We start from the raw sequence: 23,011 nt of genomic DNA, 5'->3' as shown, positions 1-23,011 counted from the left end.
TTTTCTTTTCCTTCCCTTCTTCCTTCATCCAATAACCAAGGTCAACCTTGCGGGCCTCTGGCAAAACTCGCCCCCACCGGCCACGGGTGAGCTTGCCCTCAACAAGTTCCAACCTCACCCAACCCTAGCGAGGTTGACCTTGCCACGCCCTAGTGACCCTAGTGAGGCTCAATCGTCTCTAGGGACAAGGTCAATGATGGCAAGGTTAACCTTCTCTAGTGGCCAGTCGCCCAAGACCCAATAATTGGCTAGAGGATGAAGGAAATAAAAAATACAAAATATTAAAAAAAAATTCCAAAAAATTTAAATAACATATAAAAAATTACCCATATCAGCGTTAAACGTGCTACGTAGGACAATAGGTGATGACTAGACCACCAAATCAGTGGTTTCCGGCCAAAATTGACTATCAATTGGCAAATCTTTAAAATGTTTATAAATAAATTGGTAAATCATCAAAATGTTTAGGATTAAATTAGTACAATTAGAAAGTTTATAATACCACACAATATGTTCAGAATTTTTTGGACAATTTTCCTAGAGTTTGCATCAAGTGATCCAATAAGCTATTTCAATTCGAGAGGATTAGCCCCATGTATTTTTATATATCGGTGAAATAACCTATTTACCGATATATATACACACACATTTATGACGTAATTTTCCTTGGAGTGCATTTGGCTTCGTGAAAACCCAGTTACGTCATCCCGAGGTCTTAAGCCAGCAAAGCATGACGAAGGAGCATTCATATGAGTGGCTCGAACACAAGCATCGCATCCTCCAAGAATCTCATGGCCACGAAATAAAGGTAACCCACCATTGTAAAATTTGCGAAAGGACAAGTGCCGCCTTCTTTTGTAGTATAGAAACCCACTTATCATTCAAATGATATCAGTTAAATATGGGTTTAAATCCTAGCTAGCTTAGCATTAAGGAGCGATTGTGCCCACATGTTGCGCTAAGCGGAAACAATAATGATGTTCAAAATATTCACTGAAAGGTAAAGATACAAAAAGGTATTCACAGTTCGTAAGAGATGATGTAGAGAGAGCAGAAAACTTTAGCCCTTTTTAGTTTTTGCTAGGGTTCCCCACCAAGTCATGGATGGATGTTAAGAGTGGCTTCTAGCTTTTGATTCACTCTGGTTTTTGAGATTTCATCGTTGTTTCGTATTAATGTTTCGCTGGAAATCGGCGAGATTCTTTTGAAAAATAGATGCGAAATTTTCAAATACTTTTACATGCTAAATCTAACACGGGCTTTTATTAAGGGAAGATGCAAAGGACAGGAGATGATATTGACACAAATACAGAAGGAATTATGCACGCCATCTTATTATGAAAGATGTGAAGGACCAAAATCAGGTCTGGCATCAAACCTCATTAAGAAAGTTCAACCTAAAGCTTAAGATAAATGAAGAGACTGGTTTTTCACGATTCTGGAGCTTACCAACTTATAACGAACAATAGAGAGGGCTCGGCTTCTTCTATAAAGATCGGGAAAGAGTGGCGTAGCTAGAGGCTCCTCAGCCGTCGAAACAGGAAAACGGATCCCCCGAAAAGGGAATCGTTAAAGATTCTATTTTGAGTACAGTTACTTGAATCTCTATGGATTAATATATAATTTAAATAATCAGTGGCCTATTTGCAAGTCTTGTTTTCAGCGAATAATCCCAGACTCTAATCTCACCTCCTTTAGAGGCAAATAGGTAAGTGTACTTAGAAAAGGATCAACTAGATCTAACTTCTTTGATGATCAATCAACAAGAGAGTAAACTATATAGAAAGGGTATAGAAGAAACTAACACGAGTCTCCTCAATATATATGGTTGTTTCCCTTTTGAGAACATACTTCATGTTTGTATTCTTATAAAGACACAACCTTTTGCAGAGAGACATAATTCAAATGTAAATGCTCATTAACTCCCTCCATAATAACAGGAAAACTATGCTATAAATGCCACTGCATTACACAAACTATGTATGATCTCTTACACGCGAACCAGAATGAAGGAAGTCAGTCACCGATTGATGTATTAATTGGAGTATAGAGTAAACATTACCCTAGCTTTCACATTGCATTAAAAACCCTAGTTCAAAAGTTTGAGCTAGATACAGTGCAATTGATGAAATCAACGATACTGATACAACATAAAAAAAAAAAAAAAAAGATCAGCAGTCACATGTATAAAGTATTATACGGCGGTGTTAATAGGGGGCCCCCTCCTTTGTCTAAAGATCCTGGACAACACCAGGTTGCAAGGTATAAGTCCCCCATGGAGAATTAGAGAGATCTGAATAATCGGAAATAAACCATCATACTATGAACAATCCATAAATATCTACTAGTTACAATCATCGACACGAGGAGAGTCAACTCCTAGAAATCACACACATCTAAATTTTACACTTCTAATCAAATCAAACTGATACTGCTAAATATGTACGCAACTGCAGTTCCTAAACAAGGAAATCTAGATATCCTTTATGTATAGTACTATGTACAAATGACTCAACTCGCTTTACGTCGTAAGGTTGGGGTGTATCCACCTGCAACTTCATTGTGGCCACTTGCCAACTTTTAAGAGGTGATCGGTCGCGATCAGAGTGCCTTAAAACCGAGTCCAGTGCCTGAGAGTACCCAAATCCTTGGAATGATATGGACAACAGACACAGACAGATCAAACTTCACCCCATCAACTGATGACTCTTTTGGATGAGGACGCTGCTAGATGCATCGTATGAGTCATGCACGAGTTAAGTTGCTTCGGATGCTCGAGCGAAGTCGATGCATCCTTAGAAATGCTGGTTTCCTAATCAGTGAAGGATAAGGATCGTTTATGCAGAATTTTCTTTATACAGACGCAGTATGCATGCGCTATACTTTTTTTCTTTTTCTCTTTTCTTCTGGTGATTTTTAGTTTTTTCCACGGGCAGAGTTCGCTCATGCTAAATATAGCCAAAGAAGCCAATGTCGCAAAGCTCGGACGGAGTGATCAACGCCCAGTCCTGGCCCTCCTCGGACGGGGACCTGAATATCATGTCGTGGCATGAGATGGTCAAATCAAACGCAATAATCCACCACTCGCCCAACCCTATTCTCCTGCCGACCTCCAGGTCGACGTCGACGCTCACCTCGCCGCCCGAGACGCTTGAGTCCAAAGTCACGGCTTGCCAACTGTTTCTACTGTTCGACACGTTCGACTCGAACACGGCGGCAACCGTCACTTGCTTCCTCTTTCCCAGCACGAACGGATCCAATGAAGCGTCTGACAAGCGCTTGCCGCCGTACTTGAGCGTGGCCCTCAAGCGTGTGTAATCCACTCGGAAGTAGCTGCTCGGGTTCCCGACCGTGATGCGAACGTCGCAGCGCACGGAGATGGCGGAGGTGGAGACGTTGAACGAGCCAGAGGAGGAGGCCGGTTCGACCCGGAAGTCAGGGATCACGAGAGTGGGTATGACCAAGAAGAGAGTGCAGACGAAGACCGTGACGGCGATGATCGAAAATTTGAAGCATGGGTATATGTACTTCTCGCACACCGGCGAGGGCAGCGGCTGTGGGGGTTGGCCAGCTGTGACGGCAGCGGCAGCGGGGATGGAGATCGGGTATTCTTGGTTCGAGTGGGCCAGGACGACGGCCGAGTTGGCTCTGCTATGTTCCACATCCATCGAACCAAGCCTTTCCATAGCAGAGATTTTCAGATACGAGGTAATGGGAGACCGGTGTTGTCGAGTGGCGCACGTATATATAGACCGAAAGGGGATCTCCATGCCGGATACTGAATCTACAAGCTTTTGTTCGAGTTCCACGACGAAGGATGCTGACTAGGCACCAGCTTCGGACACTGGCACTAACGCAACAGGAGGAAATCAAATAAAATGTCTAGTGGAAATTATAAAAATGGCCCCTACAATGCTCCTGCTCGATTTGGGTCCCTTCTACTATAATTTTTGTTACACGTATGTTCCCTGCACTAATCTTTACTCTTAAAAGGCTTAAAGGGAGAACCCCACTGGAGGGAGAACCTCCCAGGGGTGAGAGTCCCAAGTGGGTCCCCGTATCCTCTCTCAGGGGAGAAACAATACTGAGAGGAGCGAGGGGACCACAGCTGCTGGGGTAACAGTAGGTCCGGAATGACGGTGATTTGGATCCTAACCTCCTTAAATGGAGAGGGTAGCCAAGGATCATGTGGTGGTTTGCTTGATTTTCGGATGAATTTCGTATTTTTCCCATCCAAATGTGAACAGAAAATGCCGATTAAGTGCTCAAGACTAATGTGCGACCTCTACAAGTTATGATTAGTGCAAAAATGGCTACCACTTGAGCAAGAATCCAGCCTATGTGGACCAGCAAATCTAAAATCGTCCTTCCCAAAATGATAATTTTGTAAGAAATGGGCAATAGCCATGATAATTTGCCATTGGCGGGCAAAAGTATAAGGTCATTACATACCTAAGGAAAGCCTGGCCAAGTCAGCAAATGTAAGTTTCCCTACATGTGGTTCATTCGTCGTAACTAATTAGAATTTGTGTGAATTTAGCAAATTGATTTGAGGAGGAAAATAGCTGGAAATCGGGATCTAAAATCAGGTTGCGAACTGAATGCATCACAAAATAAAGTTCAGGGACTGAAATTAAACACATGGACAATAGCATAGGAACCATGTCTATAATTTCTCCTGGATTATTTTTATTTTGTATTCCACATAAGCGCCGGTGTCGTGTGTATATCCCCATCACTTAGCCAACATTTTCCATCGACATATATACAGAAATATGAAATTCGTCCTAAAATTGTGACTAGAGATTAATTTAGGGACTAAACCGGTCATCAGATGACGCAGAAGATCGATTTACATGGTCACGAATCACCGAATGCACGACCACGCTGATGTTGGTCCTACAAAAATTGTGGGTTCCATCTTTTCTAGGTATTATCGAGCTTAGACCCAACTAACCAGACACAAGAACATCAGCTCTCATACTCTCCTTGCACGATTATTTCGAAAAATGTCACCTTTGCTCGTCCCGTGTGCACGCATCTGCTCGTGATAAGAAGACCAATATTTGACTAGTACCAAATAGAAAACACGATGACCATCTTTAGTGGGTCGTCGATCTCGAACAACGATAATAAAATTATATAAAAAATTACCCTTTGCCATGTCATGATCATAACCCAAAAGGGTTGTTTGGCAATTGACTCACGGTCGCCCCTTCCATAAAAAAGCAACGTGCATTCGGACACGAATGTTCAACCCCGGCGATGTTGTTCGGCAAAATGCATCTGAAGTGGCGTTGGACTTTGACCGACTGAAAAGAGGGATCAGAAGTGCAAAGTCTATCGCGGAGCAGTAGCTCTCGGTGGGCAGACGCACTTCGCGAGTTTCGTTTTACATCCAAGCAGAGCACTCCCTCCGGAGGATTTCAATCGAGGTAACTGGTAACAACTATTCAAAGACAGCGACGGTTGAGATAAGAAAATTTATTTCGTGGAGAAATTTTCAAGACCAAATATCATGTGGGTTAAGGGCTTGAATAAATCAAGTGCAGTTGAAATCCCCGTCATGTTGATGTCTGATTTTATTTTATTGTCCCACTTCCCGAAACACCTTATGTTTCATTCGAAGCAAAATATCGTCGCGTGAGCTTAAGGAGAACAGCAAATGGGGACGTCGCAATCGCCTTACCTGTCGCGCATTGATGCTCCAAACGTGCTGTCAAAACAATTTTTGCACCTTTTCTTACGAATAGAGGACGAGCAACTAAGGAGAGCCATTGAGTAATTAATGAAAACAAAGTAAAGAAATGTGTAAAAATCCAACTGCGGATTCATTTTGACCAAGAAAGAAGCAGCACGTTCCACGAAGGGCTCGAAGGACGCGCACATTTTTTAGGTAAAGCCCACTTCCGAGTCTCTTTCTCAAGGATCTGCAAGATTGGCTCCAAAGCAGCTTTTGAAGTCCTCGGATTTTGTCCGTCTGTCTCTTGGTGGTTCGCGCAACAAGAATCATCCCTAGTCACACTCATTTGGAAATGATAAATAAACAAACTCGCCTCTACATGCTCGAGACCTGATGGCCGTGGCCCAGCAAGAATCGTGGATGTTTTCTTTTGTCGGCTCTTGCAGAACACCCCCCCGAGGTTCTCATGGAATTCCAAGGTCATTATAATAAGGGAAAGACAGAAGACGCGTACTGTGGTTGACCCTCAGTGCGACAATCATGTGTTGGGGTCAAATGCTGCGAATCGGCGCTTGAAATCCTCTGCCAGTTTTATCTCTTCTTCTTTGCTTAGTGCGCAATTCCTCCAATCAGCCTTATCTGCCACGTTCAACAGACCTGCCACCACCTGCATAGTTTCACAGGCATCATGTTACGTGCTTAGACTACAGTCCACTAAATTTAAACTTCAATAGTTGTCCAAGCCTTCAAGTTGAAATAGACATCATTTAAGACCACTTTGTCCAAATTATTGACATCCGTCACCAACCATATGTAAGGACAGAATTAATACCATCTTCCGTAACTGAAAAACTAAACTAAACTCAGAAGCAATAACTTAAGCCTAGATGAAAACCAGTCGAAGCAAATAGACCACGAACGCCAGATAGATTACCTCACGTCCAAATTGAGCAGGAGAGTTCTCGTTGTCCTCCACTATATGTGATAGTACAGTTCCTTTAGGTAATTCCACATAAAAGAGACTAGATTTACCGTCAAACTCCGTTCTCAACATTTTTCTACCATCAGTGCCTAAATCAAGAGAAGCACAATATGAATACGATATATGCAGTTGAATCAACAGACAAAACAGTTTGTGTTCATTCAAAGAAAACCAGAACATTCTCATGAACCATCAATGCCTCAGCCACTCCCAGCATAGGTGACAACAATCTCACACACTAGGCAGATCAATAAGTCAATACCAGAGCATTAATTTCTCAGGCTGGGAGCTATATGGCACCAAGACACTGACAAGCAACTGTAAACTTACAATTGTCCACTGTAGCCAATGACTCTATGCAGTAAAACATAAATAAGGATTTCTTCTAGCGACTACTAGAGCAAAGGGAACATAAATTTGTTGTCTGTAAGCCCAAAAAGTACATTATGGTATGTTCAAGGATTAAGGACCATAGTCACTGAATTTTCTTGTCCTATTATGGAACTCCAAAAAAAAGGAGAGATGACAAATTTAACTTACTCAAGGAGTTAAATTTAAATCCCAACTTCTCTGCAGCCAAACTAAATATGCTCTGAAGAGCAGCTACTCTAGCCTCTAGATGATGGAACAGGAATAGCCTGCAGGCAATGCAACCAAACTATTGAGAATAAGAAAGTGACTGGCTGGCATTTAGAGATAAAATGACAAGATGGATGAAGAAGATAAAGTAATACCATGAGCAACATGTTATAAATTTTCTTTGCACTATGACAATACCTGAAGATTAGCAGGAGTCCCACGTTTGGAAACCCACTCCAAGAAAACAACTTCCTTCCGTTGGTTCTTGTGATACAACTTCAGGCAGTTCTGGAATCTGTTAAGCTCTGTTTCATTTTCTGGAGGCAAAGAAAGAGTATTTGGTAGATGCTCGATAGGTATTATCAGCACATGATCTTCAACTAATGGTCCCTTGGGCAGTGCACAGTAGTATCTTTCTCCTACACTGATGATCAGATGAGACTCCACATTGGGGCTCAATAAACAAAACCAGCATTCTTTTGACGTGAATTTCAATTACAAACTGTGCTAAAATGGATTCATAAGCAGTGGTCGAAAATTTCATTCCACTAGAACCAATGTAAATTATTAGCAAAAAAAAAAAAAAGGTGCCCATTGAGGAAACTGACCTATTAACACTAGCACCTCTAGACCTATTTCCATTTCGAGAACCACTTTCCTCTTCGTCCTGCATACTGTGCTTAAAGTTGCAGTCAGGACCCCTTTCACATTGCCCTTTGTTAAGGAAATCAAAACAAACCCCTCTTCGGTATTGCTCCCTTGCATCTAAATCATGTTGGAAGTTGCATTTTTCACCTCGTGGACAAGACCCAGAAGACAAATACTTAAAGCATAGCTTATCACCATCACCAACTGCATGCTTCTGACGTTTTTGGGAAACATCATATCTCCAATATTGTGCGTCATTAGTATAATCGGCAGTCCTCTTTCCTGCTTCCTTTGCACCAGCAGTTTTCTCTACTGCTGTAAACGGAGACAAGGTTGTGTTGGGAGGTTTCATGCTAATCTCAGAAGAAGACATGGTAGATGCCGGAGTAGGAGAAAGTGCATGGATAAATTTCTGTGAGAAAAACAAGATTATGATGCACATGGGCAGAATGAAAATTGGAAACACTAGTAGAAGACAAGAACAGAGAGATATTTATACTAAGCAGTTTAGATAACAGATAACTTCAATATAGATTAAGCTTCTTCAATATAGAGTAAGCTAGTCACAGAGAAGCATGTCATTAGCATATGAAAAGATCTTATCTACAACATAAAGTATATACAGAAAGAGAAAACAGCTGCCATTCCATTACTTGTATGCACAAAAGCATGCCTTAGTATCTCACTGCATGATAAACATTGAGGACAATCAAATAAAATGTTCATGTCTAACTCAGTCTACATCCTTCCTACCTAAAGTATTTGATAAACATAATTTAACTGACAAAAACTTAAGAAGCAACACCAAAATATGTTGACCTGCCAGGCGAAAACTAGAGTTACATGTTACTGTGAAGTGTGAACTTGCCACTCCCCTTCAGCCAATACAGATTCTCGCATATCTTCAGGCCGTCCATCTTAAACCCTAAGTCGGCGTGGCTCCTCAAAGCGGCCGACAGCACCTTGGGTGCCCCAATGCCGTAGTCGCCGATGAAGTAGGTCGGAAGCAGGACCGGCGACCGGCCCTCCGCATAGTCCGCGAACTCCTCCAGCAGCTCCGTCGCGTCAGGGAAGAACTGGCCCACGCAGAGTAGTGCGTCAAAGGGGCCAGCTGATTTTTTCACCTGCACTGAGGCGGGACGAGCTCAAGAGAGGCACCCTCCTCACCCCCACCACTGCTGACTCCCCTCTCCCTGCTTCACAGCTTTTTCCCCTTGAAAAGCAACAAAGACAAGAGTTCCTATTTGGAGAAGACAGTAACTTCAATTGAATAAGGGAATGCTTCACATTCATGACAAACCAATTTCTCCTCCTTGTCATCTAGCATAAAACAATGAGAAGAAGGCTGCCTGAAATTTGTGTTTCTGTATGATTACAATGGAGAATGCTTACCATTCTTCCTTATTTGCTGCACCAAATGTATGCGTAAAAAACTATCCGGCACCTGTAGCTGAATGAATGAAATCTGTTCCCATCGACTACAAGAATACGAATAAATGTCCCTGTCAAAAAGTCCCGAACCATATTTCCAATTCTTCCTTATTTGCCGCCCCAAATGTTTGCCCAGAAAATTATCCAGGCACCTGTACCTGAACGAATGAAATTCATTGCCATCGACTAAGAGAATATGAATAGATGTCAATGTCAAAGAGCCCCGAACCATATCTCCATTTGTTGCAATGAATCCTCTGAATTGCCATCCCCGCCCAACTTTCTTACTTCATCCATCAAGCCTTCCAGTACAGGGTATATATCTTCGCAAAGTGGGTGGGAACGGTCTTCAGCATTAAAAGAATGAACCTGATTTTGAACCTCAATCCAACTCCAGCCAGGGACCTTCCTCACCCCTCTTTCCCTCATAAGTCTTTTCACCCTGGCATGATCACCCCATTTTTTAAGGCGCCCATACATGTCCGAGAGCAGAACATAAGTGCTATGTTCTTCAGGCTCTAACTCAAGTAGTTGATTTCCGACTTGACAAGCCAATTCCATGTTCCCGCTACTCCTACAAGCACCCAATAAAGTCCTCCACACCATCATATCAGGTTGAAACGGCATCAATTCCACCAAGGCCTTAGCCTCATTCACAAGCCCAGCATGCCCAAAAAGATCAATTGCACAAGCATAGTTCTCCATCCTTGGAGGGATGCCATAATCCATTTCCATTGATAATAGAAACCCATAGCCCTCTTCAACCAAACCAATGTGGCTACAAGCAGTCAGGACAGCAACAAAGGTGATGTGATCAAGCGTTATTCTCCTTGCTCTCATCAAATGGAAAAGATCAAGCGCATCATGTCCTAGACCATGTTGTGCATAGGCAAAGATAATTGCATTCCAAGTGACTGAGCTACTTTGGAAAGTCTCTTTGAAAGAATTTCTAGCATCTTTAATAATGCCACACTTAGAGTACATAAAGATCAGTGCACTGCCAACATATTCATTTGACTCAAAGCCAAACTTAAGTGCCAATGCATGAACTTGTTGGCCCACAAAGAGAGTTGCTAAATCAGAGCAAGACTTGAGAACTGCTGAAAGAGCATAATGATCAATCTCAGTATTCAAAGATCTCATCTGGGCAAAAAGTTCCAATGCATATTCATTTAACCCAACTTGGGAGTATCCGGTCAACATGGAATTCCAAGAGACCCGGTCCTTGGATTGCATTGATTTGAAGACACGAATAGCACCGTCCATGGATCCATTACCCATTTTGATATACATAGCTATAAATGCATTGGAGATTGGTAATGATCGCTCCAGACCTCTTTTAATTACCAAAGCATGGAGGGACTTTCCCAGATTTTTACATGCTTCTTCAAAACAAGCACTTATGACACTTGTGTAAGTGTAAAAATCCGGTTCAATGCCCAGCCACTGCATATCAATAAAAAGCCTAAAGGCAGAATCTTCTTCACCATGCACTAGGTAGGCAGCTAGTATTGAATTCCATGTCACTATATCTCTAAAGACAATGCTATCAAACAGTTTCTTAGCATCTTCAATGGAGCCACACTCCGAGTATGAACAAACTGCAGCATTACAAACATTATTTTTCCATTCTAGACCATGCTTTATAATTTTGGCATGGACCTGTGCAGTTAGCTTGAAAAACTCATGGTCGTTGAGCAATGTCAAGAGAGGAGCGAAGGTCCCATCATCTGGCTTAACGCCATCATGCTCCATGCTATCAAAAAGCCAAAATGCAGTCTCTCTGTCACTGCTCTGCGCAAATCCACTGATAAGCGCATTCCATGAGACAGAGTTACGTTGCGGCATGTGTTGGAGCACGACGTATGCATCCTCAACCCTCTCGCACTTAGCATACATGTCCAAAAGAGCGCTTCCCGTGTAAACATTCCTACCGTATCCGTGCTTGAAAATCAAGCAATGCAACTGCTGTCCGAGATCAAGCATACCAGCACTAGCTACTCCTTTTAGCATACTCGAAAAAGTATAAGCATCCACTTCTAGTCCACATTGTCTCATGGACTCCAGAAAATTCCATGCTCCCTCCAGCTTACCACTATTAACATAACCGGAAATCATGGTGTTCCAAGACACTGCATCTCTGTTGCGCATTCGGTCGAACACTTGGTGGGCAAGCCAGATCTCTCCGCATTTTGTGTACCCACTTAATATATTATTGGCAATATAGAGATCCCTCAAAGTTCCTCCTACGGTAGCTTGACAATGGGCTATCAAAGCCTTGCTTAGAGCAGACCCTTGGTTCTCAACAAGCGAATGGAGCGCCCTCATTCACGAGCAACCACCGCTCCCTTCAACTTTCGCTGCTCCTACACATTCGCAGCGCCCGATATTGTAGAAAGGTGAGATTTTGAGTGATACCTGTTTCTCAAAAACGATCGTTTTCGCAAAGGGCTGAGCCTGAGGTATTCTCCTTCCTCATCAAGGAAGCCCGACACCGCTATCACCATTGTTGGGAGCTTTTCTATGAATAAATCCTCCTGGCCCTCGACTTGCATTCAACAGAACCGGGAGTTTTCATGTTTCGGTTGTGCCTTGAAGCTTGTTTTCTCTCGATCTCACAAAACAGGGGTGGGGAGATGTGTTTTGTCTACAGCAGGGAAGAGAGAGCGAGCAGCAAAAGATGGACATATGAACTGAAGGAGACGTACAAATGGATTGGGGACCGAGGGAAGACATCCTGTTTCATGTTCTAGAAATGGACTTTTAATCAGGCATGTGAAAAATAAGAGCATCCTAACTAATGCGGCCTCAAACTGCTGGTGTGGTGAGGGATGGGTTTCCGAAAGGGAGCTCTCCGACGCGAAGAATGCATACGATTCAAGCAGGATTTTTCCATCAAGTTGCGTGGAAACATAGAGAAAATACTAATATTAAACCAAATCCAACCAATACAGGACAAAGCGTGAATTGATCTTGAGCTCTAACATGCATAGATATTTTGGCCTTCTCTCAGGCATTCTATCAACGGTTAATATGTGATTTAACAAACGTGTTCCAGAGCGAGATTTATTGCAATCTTCGAGCCAGATATGCTGCCTACAAGCTTAAATAGATGTGTTTCATGCCGGATCTATCTCATTTTGCCATGATTCACTTAAAAATCCCGTATTCAAGTTCAGTGTTCCTAAATGTTTTTTTGGTAAGGCGGTATTCCTAAATGTTTTTTTTTTTTTTTTGGTGACCAACGGTATTCTTAAATGTTTCACCCTTCATTCAAGCAAAACGTCGAGCAGTTGGTATGCATTCATGAACTCGAGTTCTGGGTTCAAACTGGCAGCGTTCCTCAATCTAAGCATGATGCATTAGAATCAAAACATCTCAAAACATCATGAATCGTCCTAAACTTGTTGCGGCTTGTCAAGATTTTGGTCAAAAAAATCTACCAGTTCAAGCAACTTCCAACGGGAGGGGGTGCTCCTACCTGGCTTAATGGGAAAGGGCCGCGGCGGAGGGCGGCGGAGGGCGGATGACTGGCGACGGCGACGCTTTCCTTCGAGCTCCCCCTCTCCCTTCGGCTCGTCCTCTCCTTCTCTCCTGCTCTCTCTCGACCAAAAAAAAAAACAACCGAGAAACCCCCCTTCTCTCGCTCCTCTTCCCCTCTTTTGGAGGCCACCGGCCAGCTCACATGGCTTCTGCCATCGCCCAGCTTGCAGGTCGGCCAAGCCCCGACCCAGCAAATCACGCTCACCTCGCTCGCGATGCTCTGCCCCTCTAGCGCTTGTACCCTTTCTTTTCTGCCAAAACAAAACAGGCGTGAAGGTGGGAGGAAGAGAGGAAGGAGAGAAAGGGTCGGGCTTGGAGCTCGCTTGAAAAAGAAAGAAGAAATGAAAGAAATGGAGGGGTCGGGCCCAGGCCCACGCGGGGAAGGAAGGAGAGGCGGGTTGGGCCTCGACTCGGCCTCTCTCGCGCCTTTTTTTTTTAACAATTTTTGAAATTTTTTTTATTCTTCTTTTTTTTTTTTTTTTTTTTTTTTTTTTTTTATATTTTCATTAATATCTGTTTGAAAAAAGAAAAAAAAAAAAAAAAAATTAGTTGTTGACAATGTGGCGCCACATGAATGCTACATAAAAAAAAATTTAAAAGAAAAGAAAACGAAAGAAAGAATTTGAGCTAGACGAGAGAGATGCGGGAAAATGGTTGTCGAGCTCATGGCCCCGAATCGGGATAATCCCCACCACCTGACTCCATTTGGGCTGAGCTTCGCTTGGTGTTGAGCTCCACTAGTCGTGGGAAGCCCAAACTTAAATTTGAGAGTCGAGCTTGACCCTAGAGTTATGATTGACTTCTACCGTGAGAACATGACATTTAATGTGATGTTAATAGTGTTTTTAAGCACAACTAATATTGATGTGTGTCACGACCTACCTCTTGGAAGGAAATAAGTTTAAGGGTATTGTTTAAAAGACGGACCTAAGACCTATGATTAGACATGGGCTCTTCTAAGCCCATACCTTGCGAGATATTAAGGTGTTTTTAAGAATTTTGTAATAATAAGTCGCCACTAACCTATTGGGGTCGGTTAGAAACAAAGTGAGGCATAAGTGTGTATCTCACTTCCTACGCAACCAGAAAATCTAGGGTCGGAGACTTGATTATACTAATTCACCAATTAGGTCCTTTCAGGTACCTAATCTTGTTCATTTTAGAAATAAATTTTGTCAGGATTAAATTAATAAATTATCAAAAGATTTAGAATTAATTTGGCACAATTAGAAAGTTAATAATTGAATTAGCCATTGTGCAATAGGTTTAGAAATTTTTGGATGGAGTTTCCGTTAAGTGATCCCATATGCTATTACAATTCGATAGGATTAGCCCCATGCGCTTTTATATATTGGTGAAATAACCTATTTACCGATATATATACACACTCATTCATGTATGACGTCATTTTCCTTGTGGCACATTTGGCTACGTGAAATCCCCCTTACGTCATCCCGCGGTCTTAAGCCAGCAAAGCACGACGAAAGAGCATTCATATGAGTGGCCCGAACACAAAGCATCGCATCCTCCAAGAATCTCATGGCCACGAAAGAAAGGTAACCCACCATCGCAATCTTTGCGAAAGGACAAGTGCTGCCTTCTTTAGTAGTCCAGAAACCCAGTTATCATTCAATTAATCTCAGTTAAATATGGGTTTAAATACTACCTAGCTTAGCTAGGAGCGATTGTGCCCACATGTTGAGCTAAGCGGAAAGGATAATGATGCTCAAAATATTCACTGAAAGGTAAAGATACAAAAAGGTATTTACAGTTCGTAAGAGATGATGTAGAGAGAGCAGAAAACTTTAGCCCTTTTAAGTTTTTGCTAGGGTTCTCCACCAAGTTCGTGGATGGATGTTAAGAGTGGCTTCCAGCTTTTGATTCACTCTGGTTTTTGAGATGTCATTGTTGTTTCATATTAATGTTTCGCTGGAAATCGGCGAGATTCTTTTGAAAAATAGATGCGAAATTTTCAAGTACTTTTACATGCTAAATCCTTCACGGGCTTTTATTAAGGAAAGATGCAAAGGAAAGGAGATGATATTGACATAAATACAACAGGAATTATGCACACCATCTTTTATGAAAGATTTGAAGGATTTAAAATCAGGTCTAGCTTCAAACCTCATTAAGAAAGTTCAACCTAAAGCTTAAGATAAATGAAAGAGACTGGTTTTTCACGATTCTAAAGCTTACCAACTTATAACAAACAATAGAGAGGGCTTGGCTTCTTCTATAAAGATCTAGAAAGCGTGGCGTGGCTAGAGGCTCCTCAGCCGTCGGAACGGGAAAATGGATCCTCCGAAAGGGGAATCGCTAAATATGCCATTTTGAGTACAGTTACTTGAATCTCTTTGGATGAATATATTATTTAAACAATCAGTGGCCTATTTGCAAGTCTTGTTTTCAGCGTTTAATCCCAGACTCTAATCTCACCTCCTTTAGAGGCAAATAGGTAAGTGTACTTAGAAAAGTACCAACTAGATCTAACTTCTTTGATCATCAATCAACAAGAGAGTAAACTATATGGAAAGGGCATAGAAGAAACTAACACGGGTCTCTTCAATATATATGGCCGTTTCCCTTTTGAGAACATACTTCATGTTTGTATTCTTATAGGGACACAACCTTTTGCCTAGAGACATAATTTGAATGTAAATGCTTGTTAATTCCCTCCATAATAACAGGACAACTATGCTATAAATACCACCGCATTACACAAACTATGTATGATCTCTTTCATGTGAACCAGAACGAGGGAAGTCGGTCACCGATTGATGGATTAATTGGAGTATAGAGTATATATTACCCCAGCTTTCACATTGCATTAAAAACCCTAGTTCAAAAGTTTGGACTAGATTCAGTGCAACTAATGAAATCAACCATACTGATATAACTTAAAAAAGAAGATCGGCAGTCGCATGTATAAAGTATTATAAGGCGGTGTTAATAGCGGGTCCTCTCATTTGTCTGAAGATCCTGGACAGCACCAGGTTGCAAGGTATAAGACCCCCATGGAGATTTAAATAGATCTGAATAATTGGAAATAAACCATTCATATCTGCTAGTTACAATCATCGACACGAGGAGAGTCAACTCCTAGCAATCACACACATCTAAATTTTACACTTCTAATCAAATCAAACCAATACTGCTAATACGTACGCAACTGCAGTTCCTAAACAAGGAATTCTAGATATCCTTTATGTATGAATAACTCGACTCGCTTTACGTCATAAGGTAGGGGTGTATCCGCCTTCAATTTCATTTCAGCCACTTACCAACTTTTTAAGAGGTGATAGGTCGCGATCCGAATGCCTTAAAACCAGTCAAGTACTTGAGAGTACCCAAATCCTTGGAATGATATGAACAACAGACCGATCAAACTTCACCCCATTGAACGACGACTCTTTTGGATGAGGACGGCGGCGGATGCATCGTATGTGTCATGCACATGAGCTAAAGTTCCGTCAGATGCTCAAGCGAACTCGATGCATCCTTAGATATGCTGGTTTCCTAATCAGTGAAGGATAAGGATCTTTTATGCAGAATTTTCTTTATACTGACGCAGTATGTATGCGCTCTATTTTTTTCTTTTCTCTTTTCTTCTGGTGATTTTTAGTTTTTTTCACGGGCGGATTTTGCTTCAGTTAAATATAGCCAAAGAAGCCAATGTCGCAAAGCTCGGACGGAGTGATCAACGCCCAATCCTGGCCCTCCGAGGACGGGGACGTGAAGATCATGTCCCTGCATGAGATGGTCACATCAAACGCAATAATCCACCACTCGCCCAACCCTATTCTCCTGCCGACCTCCAGTTCGACGTCGACGCTCACCTCGCCGCGCGAGACGCTGGAGTTCAGAGTCACGGCTTGCCAACTGTTTCTACCGTTCGAAACTTTTGACTCGAACACGGCGGCGACCGTAGCTTGCTTCTTCTTTCCCACCACGAGTGGATCCAACAAAGCGCCCGACAAGCGCTTGCCACCATACTTGAGCGTGGCCCTCACGCGCGTGTAATTCACTCGGAAGTAGCTGCTCGGGTTCCCAACCCTGATCTGAATGTCGCAGTGCACGGAGATCGCGGAGGTGGAGACGTTGAACGAGCCAGAGGAGGAGGCCGGTTCGACCCGGAAGTCAGGGATCACGAGAGCGGGTATGACCAAGAAGAGAGTGCAGACGAAGACCGTGACGGTGATGATCGAGAATTTGAAGCATGGGTATATGTACTTCTCGCACACCGGCGAGGGCGGCGGCTGTGGGGGTTGGCCGGCTGTGACGGCAGCGGCAGCGGGGATGGAGATCGGGTATTCTTGGTTCGAGTGGGCCAGGACAACGGCCGAGTTGGCTCTGCTATTCTCCACATCCATCGAACCAAACCTTTCCATAGCAGAGATTTTCAGATACGAGGTAATGGGAGACCGGTGTTGTCGAGTGGCGCACGTATATATAGACCGAAAGGGGATCTCTCCATGCCGGGTACTGAATCTACAAGCTTTTGCTCGAGTTCCACGACGAAGAATGCTGATTAGGCACCAGCTTCGGACACTGGCACTAACGCAACATGAGAAAATCAAATAAAATGTCGAGTCGAAATTACAAAAATGGCCCCTACAATGCTCCTGCTCGATTTGGGTCCCCTCTACTATAATTTTTGTTACACATATGTTCCCTGCACTAATCTTTACTCTTGATTTTCGGATGAATCTCGTATTTTTCCCATCCAAATGTGAACAGAAAATGTCGAATAAGTGCTCAAGACTAATGTGCGACCGCTACATGTTATGATTAGTGCGAGAATGGCTACCACTTGAGCAAGAATCCAGCCTATGTGGACCGGCAAATCTAAAATCGTCCTTGCCAAAACGATAATTTCGTAATAAATGGGCAATAGCCATGATAATTTGCCATTGGCAGGCAAACATATAAGGTCATTAGATACCTAAGGAAAGCCTATCCAAGTTAGCAAATGTAAGTTTCCCTACATATGGTTCATTGGTCGTAACTGATTAGGATTTGCGTGAACTTAGCAAATTGATTTGAGGAGGAAAATAGCTGGAAATCGGGATCTAAAATCAGGTTGCAAACTGAATGCATCACAAAATAAAGTTCAGGGACTGAAATTAAACACACGGACAATAGTATAGGAACCATGTTTGTAATTCTCCTGAATTATTTTTATTTTGTATTCCACGTAACCGGCAGTGTCATGTGTGTATCCCCATCACTTAGCCGGCATTTTCCATTGATAGCTAGACAAAAATATGAATTCATCCTAAAATTGTGACTGGAGATTAATTTAGGGACTAAACCGGTCATGAGATGAAGCAAGAGATCGATTTACATGGTCGCAAATCACCAAATGCATGACCACGTCGACATCGGTCCTAAGAAAATTGTGGGTTTCATCTTTTCTAGGTTTTATCGAGCTTAGACCGAACTAACCAGACACAAGAACATCAGCTCTCATACTCTCCTTGAACAATTATTTCGAAAAGTGTCACCTTTGCTCGTCCCGTGTGCACGGATCTGCTCGTGATAAGAAGACCGATATTTGACTAGTACCAACTACCAAATAGAAACCACGATGACCATCTTTAGTGGGTCGGCGTTCTCGAACAACGATAATAAAATTATTTTTAAAAAAAATGCCCTTTGCCATGTCATGATCATAACCCAAAAGGGTTGTTTGACAGTTGACTCACGGTCGCCCGTTCCATAAAAAAGCGACGTGTATTCGGACACGAATGTTCAACCCCCGCAGTGTCGTTCGGCAAAAATGCATCCGAAGTGGTGTTGAACTTTGACCGACTGAAAAGAGGGATCAGAAGTGGATAGTCTATCGTCGAGCAGTAGCCCGCGGTAGGCAGACGCACTTCGCGAGTTTCGTTTTACATCCAATCAGAGCACTCCCTCCCGAAGATTTCAACCGATGGAACTGGTTACAAGTATCCAAAGTCAGCGACAATTGAGATAAGAAAATTTATTTCGTGGAAAAACTTTCGAGACTAATGTAGGTCAAGAGCTTGAATAAATCAACTGCAGTTGAAATCCCCGTCATGTTGAGGTCCGATTTTATTTTATTGTCCCACTTCCCGAAACGCTTTATGTTTCATTCGAAGCAAAATATCGTCGCGTGAGCTTAAGGAGAACAGCAACTGGCGACGTCGCAATCGCCTTACCTGTCGCACATTGATGCTCCAAACGAGCTATCAAAACAATTTTTGCACCTTTTCTTACGAATAGAGGACGAGCAACTAAAGAGAGCCATTGAGTAATTAATGAAAACAAAGTAAAGAAATGTGTAAAAATCGAACTGCGGATTCAGTTTGACCAAGAAAGAAGCAGCACATTCCACGAAGGGCACGAAGGACGCGCACATTTTTTAGGTAAAGCCCACTTCCGAGTCTCTTTCTCAAGGATCTACAAGATTGGCTCCTAAGCAGCTTTTGAAGTCCTCGGATTTTGTCCGTCTGTCTCTCGGTGGTTCGCGCAACAAGAATCATCCTAGCCACATTCATTTGGAAATGAGAAAAAAAAAAAAAAAAACTCGCCTCTGCATGCTCGAGACCTGATGGCCGTGGCCCAGCAAGAATCGACTTCGTGAATGTTTTCTTTTGTCGGTTCTTGCAGAACACCCCCCCGAGGTTGTCTTGGAATTCCAAGGTCATTATAATAAGGGAAAGACGGAAGACGCGTACTGTGGTTGACCCTCAGTGCGACAATCATGTATTGGGGTCAAATGCTGCGAATCGGCGCTTGAAATCCTCTGCCAATTTAATCTCTTCTTCTTTGCTTAGTGCGCAATTCCTCCAATCAGCCTTATCTGCCACGTTCAACAAACCTGCCACCACCTGCAAAGTTTCACAGGCATCATGTTACGTGCTTAGACTACAGTGACATCCGTCACCGACCATATGTAAGGACAGAATTAATACCATCTTCCATAACTGAAAAACCAAACTAAACTCAGAAGCAATAACTTAAGCCTAGATGAAAACCAGTCGAAGCAAATAGACTAAGAACGCCAGATGGATTACGTCACGTCCAAATTGAGCAGGAAAGTTCTCGTTGTCCTCCACTATATGTGATAGTACAGTTCCTTCAGGTAATTCCACATAAAAGAGACTAGATTTACCGTCAAACTCCATTCTCAACATTTTTCTACCATCAGTCCCTAAATCAAGAGAAGCACAATATGAATACGATATATGCAGTTGAATCAACAGACAAAACAGTTTGTGTTCATTCAAAGAAAACCAGAACATTCTCATGAACCATCAACGCCTGAGCCACTCCCAGCATAGGTGACAAAAATCTCACACACAAGGCAGATCAATAAGTCAATACCAGAGCATTAATTTCTCACGCTGGGAGCTATATGGCTCCAAGACACTGACAAGCAACTGTAAACTTTCAATTGTCCACTGTAGCCAATGATTCTATGCAGTAAAACATAAATAAGGATTTCTTCTAGTGACTACTAGAGCAAAGGAAACATAAATTTGTTGTCTGTAAGCCCAAAAAGTGCATTATGGCATGATCTCAAGGATTAAGGACCATAGTCACTGAATTTTCTTGTCCTATTATGGAACTCCCCAAAAAAAAAATTTGACTTACTCTTGGACCTAAGAGATGACAAATTTGACTTACTCAAGGAGTTAAATTTAAATGTAAAATTGGGTAATAATAAGCCCAACTTGGAAAATTCCCGCAGCCAAACTAAATATGCTCTGAAACTAAATATGAGCAGCTGCTCTAGATGATGGAACAAGAATAGCCTGCAGGCAATGCAACCAAACTATTGAGAATAAGAAAGTGACTGGCTGGCACTTAGAGATAAAATGACAAGATGGATGAAGAAGATAAAGTAATATCATGAGCAACATGTTATAAATTTTCTTTGCACTATGACAATACCTGAAGAGTAGCATGAGTTCCACGTTTGGAAACCCACTCAAAGAAAACAAATTCCTTCCGTTGGTTCTTGTGATACAACTTCAGGGAGTTCTGGAATCTATTAAGCTCTGTTTCATTTTCTGGAGGCAAAGAAAGAGTATTTGGTAGATGCTCGATAGGTATTATCAGCACGTGATCTTCAACTAATGGTCCCTTGGGCAGCGCACAGTATTATCTTTCTCCTACACTGATGATCAGATGAGACTCCACATTGGGGTTCGATAAACAAAACCAGCATTCTTTTGACCTGAATTTCAATTACAAACTGTCCTAAAATGGATTCATAAGCAGTGATCGAAAATTTCATTCCACTAGAACCAATGTAAATTATTAGCAAAAAAAACAAAAGGTGCCCATTGAGGAAACTGACCTATTAACACTAGCACCTCAAGACCTATTTCCATTTCGAGAACCACTTTCCTCTGCCTCCTGCAAACTGTGCTTAAAGTTGCAGTCAGGACCCCTTTCACATTGCCCTTTGTTAAGAAAATCAAAACAAACCCCTCTTCGGTATTGCTCCCTTGCATCTAAATCATGTCGGAAGTTGCATTTTTCACCTCGTGGACAAGACCCAGAAGACATACTTAAAGCATAGCTTATCACCGTCACCAACCGCATGCTTCTGACGTTTTTGGGAAACATCGTATCTCCAATATAGTGCGTCATTAGTATCATTGGCAATCCTCCTTCCTGCTTCCTTTGCACCAGCAGTTTTCTCTACTGCTGTAAACGGAGACAAGGTTGTGGTGGGAGGTTTCATGCTAATCTCAGAGGAAGACATGGTAGATGCCGGAGTAGGAGAAAATGCATGGATAAATTTCTGTGAGAAAAACAAGATTATGATGCACACGGGCAGAATGGAAATTGGAAACACTTGTGGATAGACAAGAACAGAGAGATATTTATACTAAAAGCAGTTTAGATAACAGATAACTTCAATATTGAGTAAGCTAGTCACAGAGAACACATGAAAATATCTTATCTACAACATAAAGTATATACAGAAAGAGAAAACAGCCGCCATTCCATTACTTGTATGCATAAAAGCATGCCTTAGTGAACAAGTATCTCACTGCATGATAAACATTGAGGACAATCAAATAAAATGTTCATGTCTAACTCAGTCTACATCCTACCTACCTAAAGTATTTGATAAACATAATTTAACTACAAAACTTAAACTTAAGAAGCAACACCAAAATATGTTGATCTGCCAGGCGGAAACTAGAGTTACATGTCCCCAAATGTAAATGATCTATGACACAAAGTACAGAAGGGTAAGTGACCTGTTTTTCTTTGTTTCCAACAGGAGCAAGACCGATAAAGCGAGTGACATGAACAACATCAGCATTAGAGTAAGGTTCACGAAGAGAGTGCAGACGAAGACCGGGACGGCGATCGTCAAGAATTTGAAGCATGGGTATATATACTTCTCGCATAACGGCGACGCTGGCAGCTGGGGTGGGGCTGCGGCAGTGGGGACGGAGATGGGGTATTCTTGGTTCGAGTGGGCCAGGACGACGGCCGAGTTGGCTCTGCTCTGTTCCACATCCATCGAAGAAAACCTTCATACGAGGTAAGGGGAGACCGTTGTTGTCGGGTGGCGCACGTATATATAGGCCAAACGGGGATCTCTCTGTCCATATCGGGTACTGAATCTACAAGCTTTTGCTCGAGTTCCACGAAAGATGCTGACTAAGCACCAGCTACGGACACTATGGCACTAACGCAACATGAACAAATAAAATGTTGAGTGGGAATTACAAAATTGGCCGCTATAATGCTCCTGCTAGATTTACGTCCTTTCTAGTTTAAGTTTTTTTTTTTTTTTTGGTGAAGTTTTATCTTTCTAGTTTAAGTTTTGTACCCCCTAAAACAATTATTTCGTAATAAATGGGCAATAGCTATGATAACGCGTTAGTGGTGTGCAAACATATAAGGTCATTAGATACCTTAAGAAAGCCTGACCAAGACAGCGCATGCAAGTTTCCCTGCGTATGTTTAGTTCGTCGTAACTGATTAGGATTTGAATTACTTAGCATATCGATTATTTTCAAAAACAAAATATCACCTTTGTTCCTCCCATGTGCACGTATCTGCTCGTGACAAGAAGATCGATATTGTCGAGCAACAAATAGAAACCACGATAACCATCTTTAGTGGGTTCGCCGTTCTTGAACGATTCC

General features: G+C 42.3%; 1 protein-coding gene and 1 pseudogene across 6 annotated transcripts; both read right to left on the bottom strand.

The window, feature by feature from the left end:
* Positions 1–5,808: 5,808 nt before the first annotated feature.
* On the bottom strand, positions 5,809–9,506 carry LOC104436481 (annotated as a pseudogene).
* On the bottom strand, positions 8,075–13,164 carry LOC104436482 (putative pentatricopeptide repeat-containing protein At3g25970). 6 transcript variants are annotated; one of them, XR_005549109.1, is made up of 3 exons: positions 12,805–13,164; positions 8,712–12,072; positions 8,075–8,207 (listed from the first exon to the last, which is right to left on the bottom strand). XR_005549109.1 is itself a non-coding variant. In XM_039308260.1 (2 exons), exon 2 carries the CDS (start codon positions 11,649–11,651, stop codon positions 9,537–9,539), a length of 2,115 nt encoding a protein of 704 aa, XP_039164194.1. In that variant the 5' UTR covers positions 11,652–12,072; positions 12,805–13,164; the 3' UTR covers positions 8,511–9,536. The 6 variants fall into 6 exon arrangements, 1 of the variants encoding a protein (XP_039164194.1); XR_005549108.1 differs by having other exon boundaries at positions 8,169–8,304; XR_005549112.1 differs by lacking the exon at positions 8,075–8,207 and adding an exon at positions 8,211–8,304 and having other exon boundaries at positions 8,736–12,072.
* Positions 13,165–23,011: the final 9,847 nt, after the last annotated feature.

This window comes from Eucalyptus grandis, chromosome 3 (genome assembly GCF_016545825.1).
Source record: "Eucalyptus grandis isolate ANBG69807.140 chromosome 3, ASM1654582v1, whole genome shotgun sequence".
In the NCBI taxonomy this organism is placed as follows: Eukaryota; Viridiplantae; Streptophyta; class Magnoliopsida; order Myrtales; family Myrtaceae; genus Eucalyptus; species Eucalyptus grandis.
This window is presented reverse-complemented; position numbering and strand designations above follow the sequence as displayed.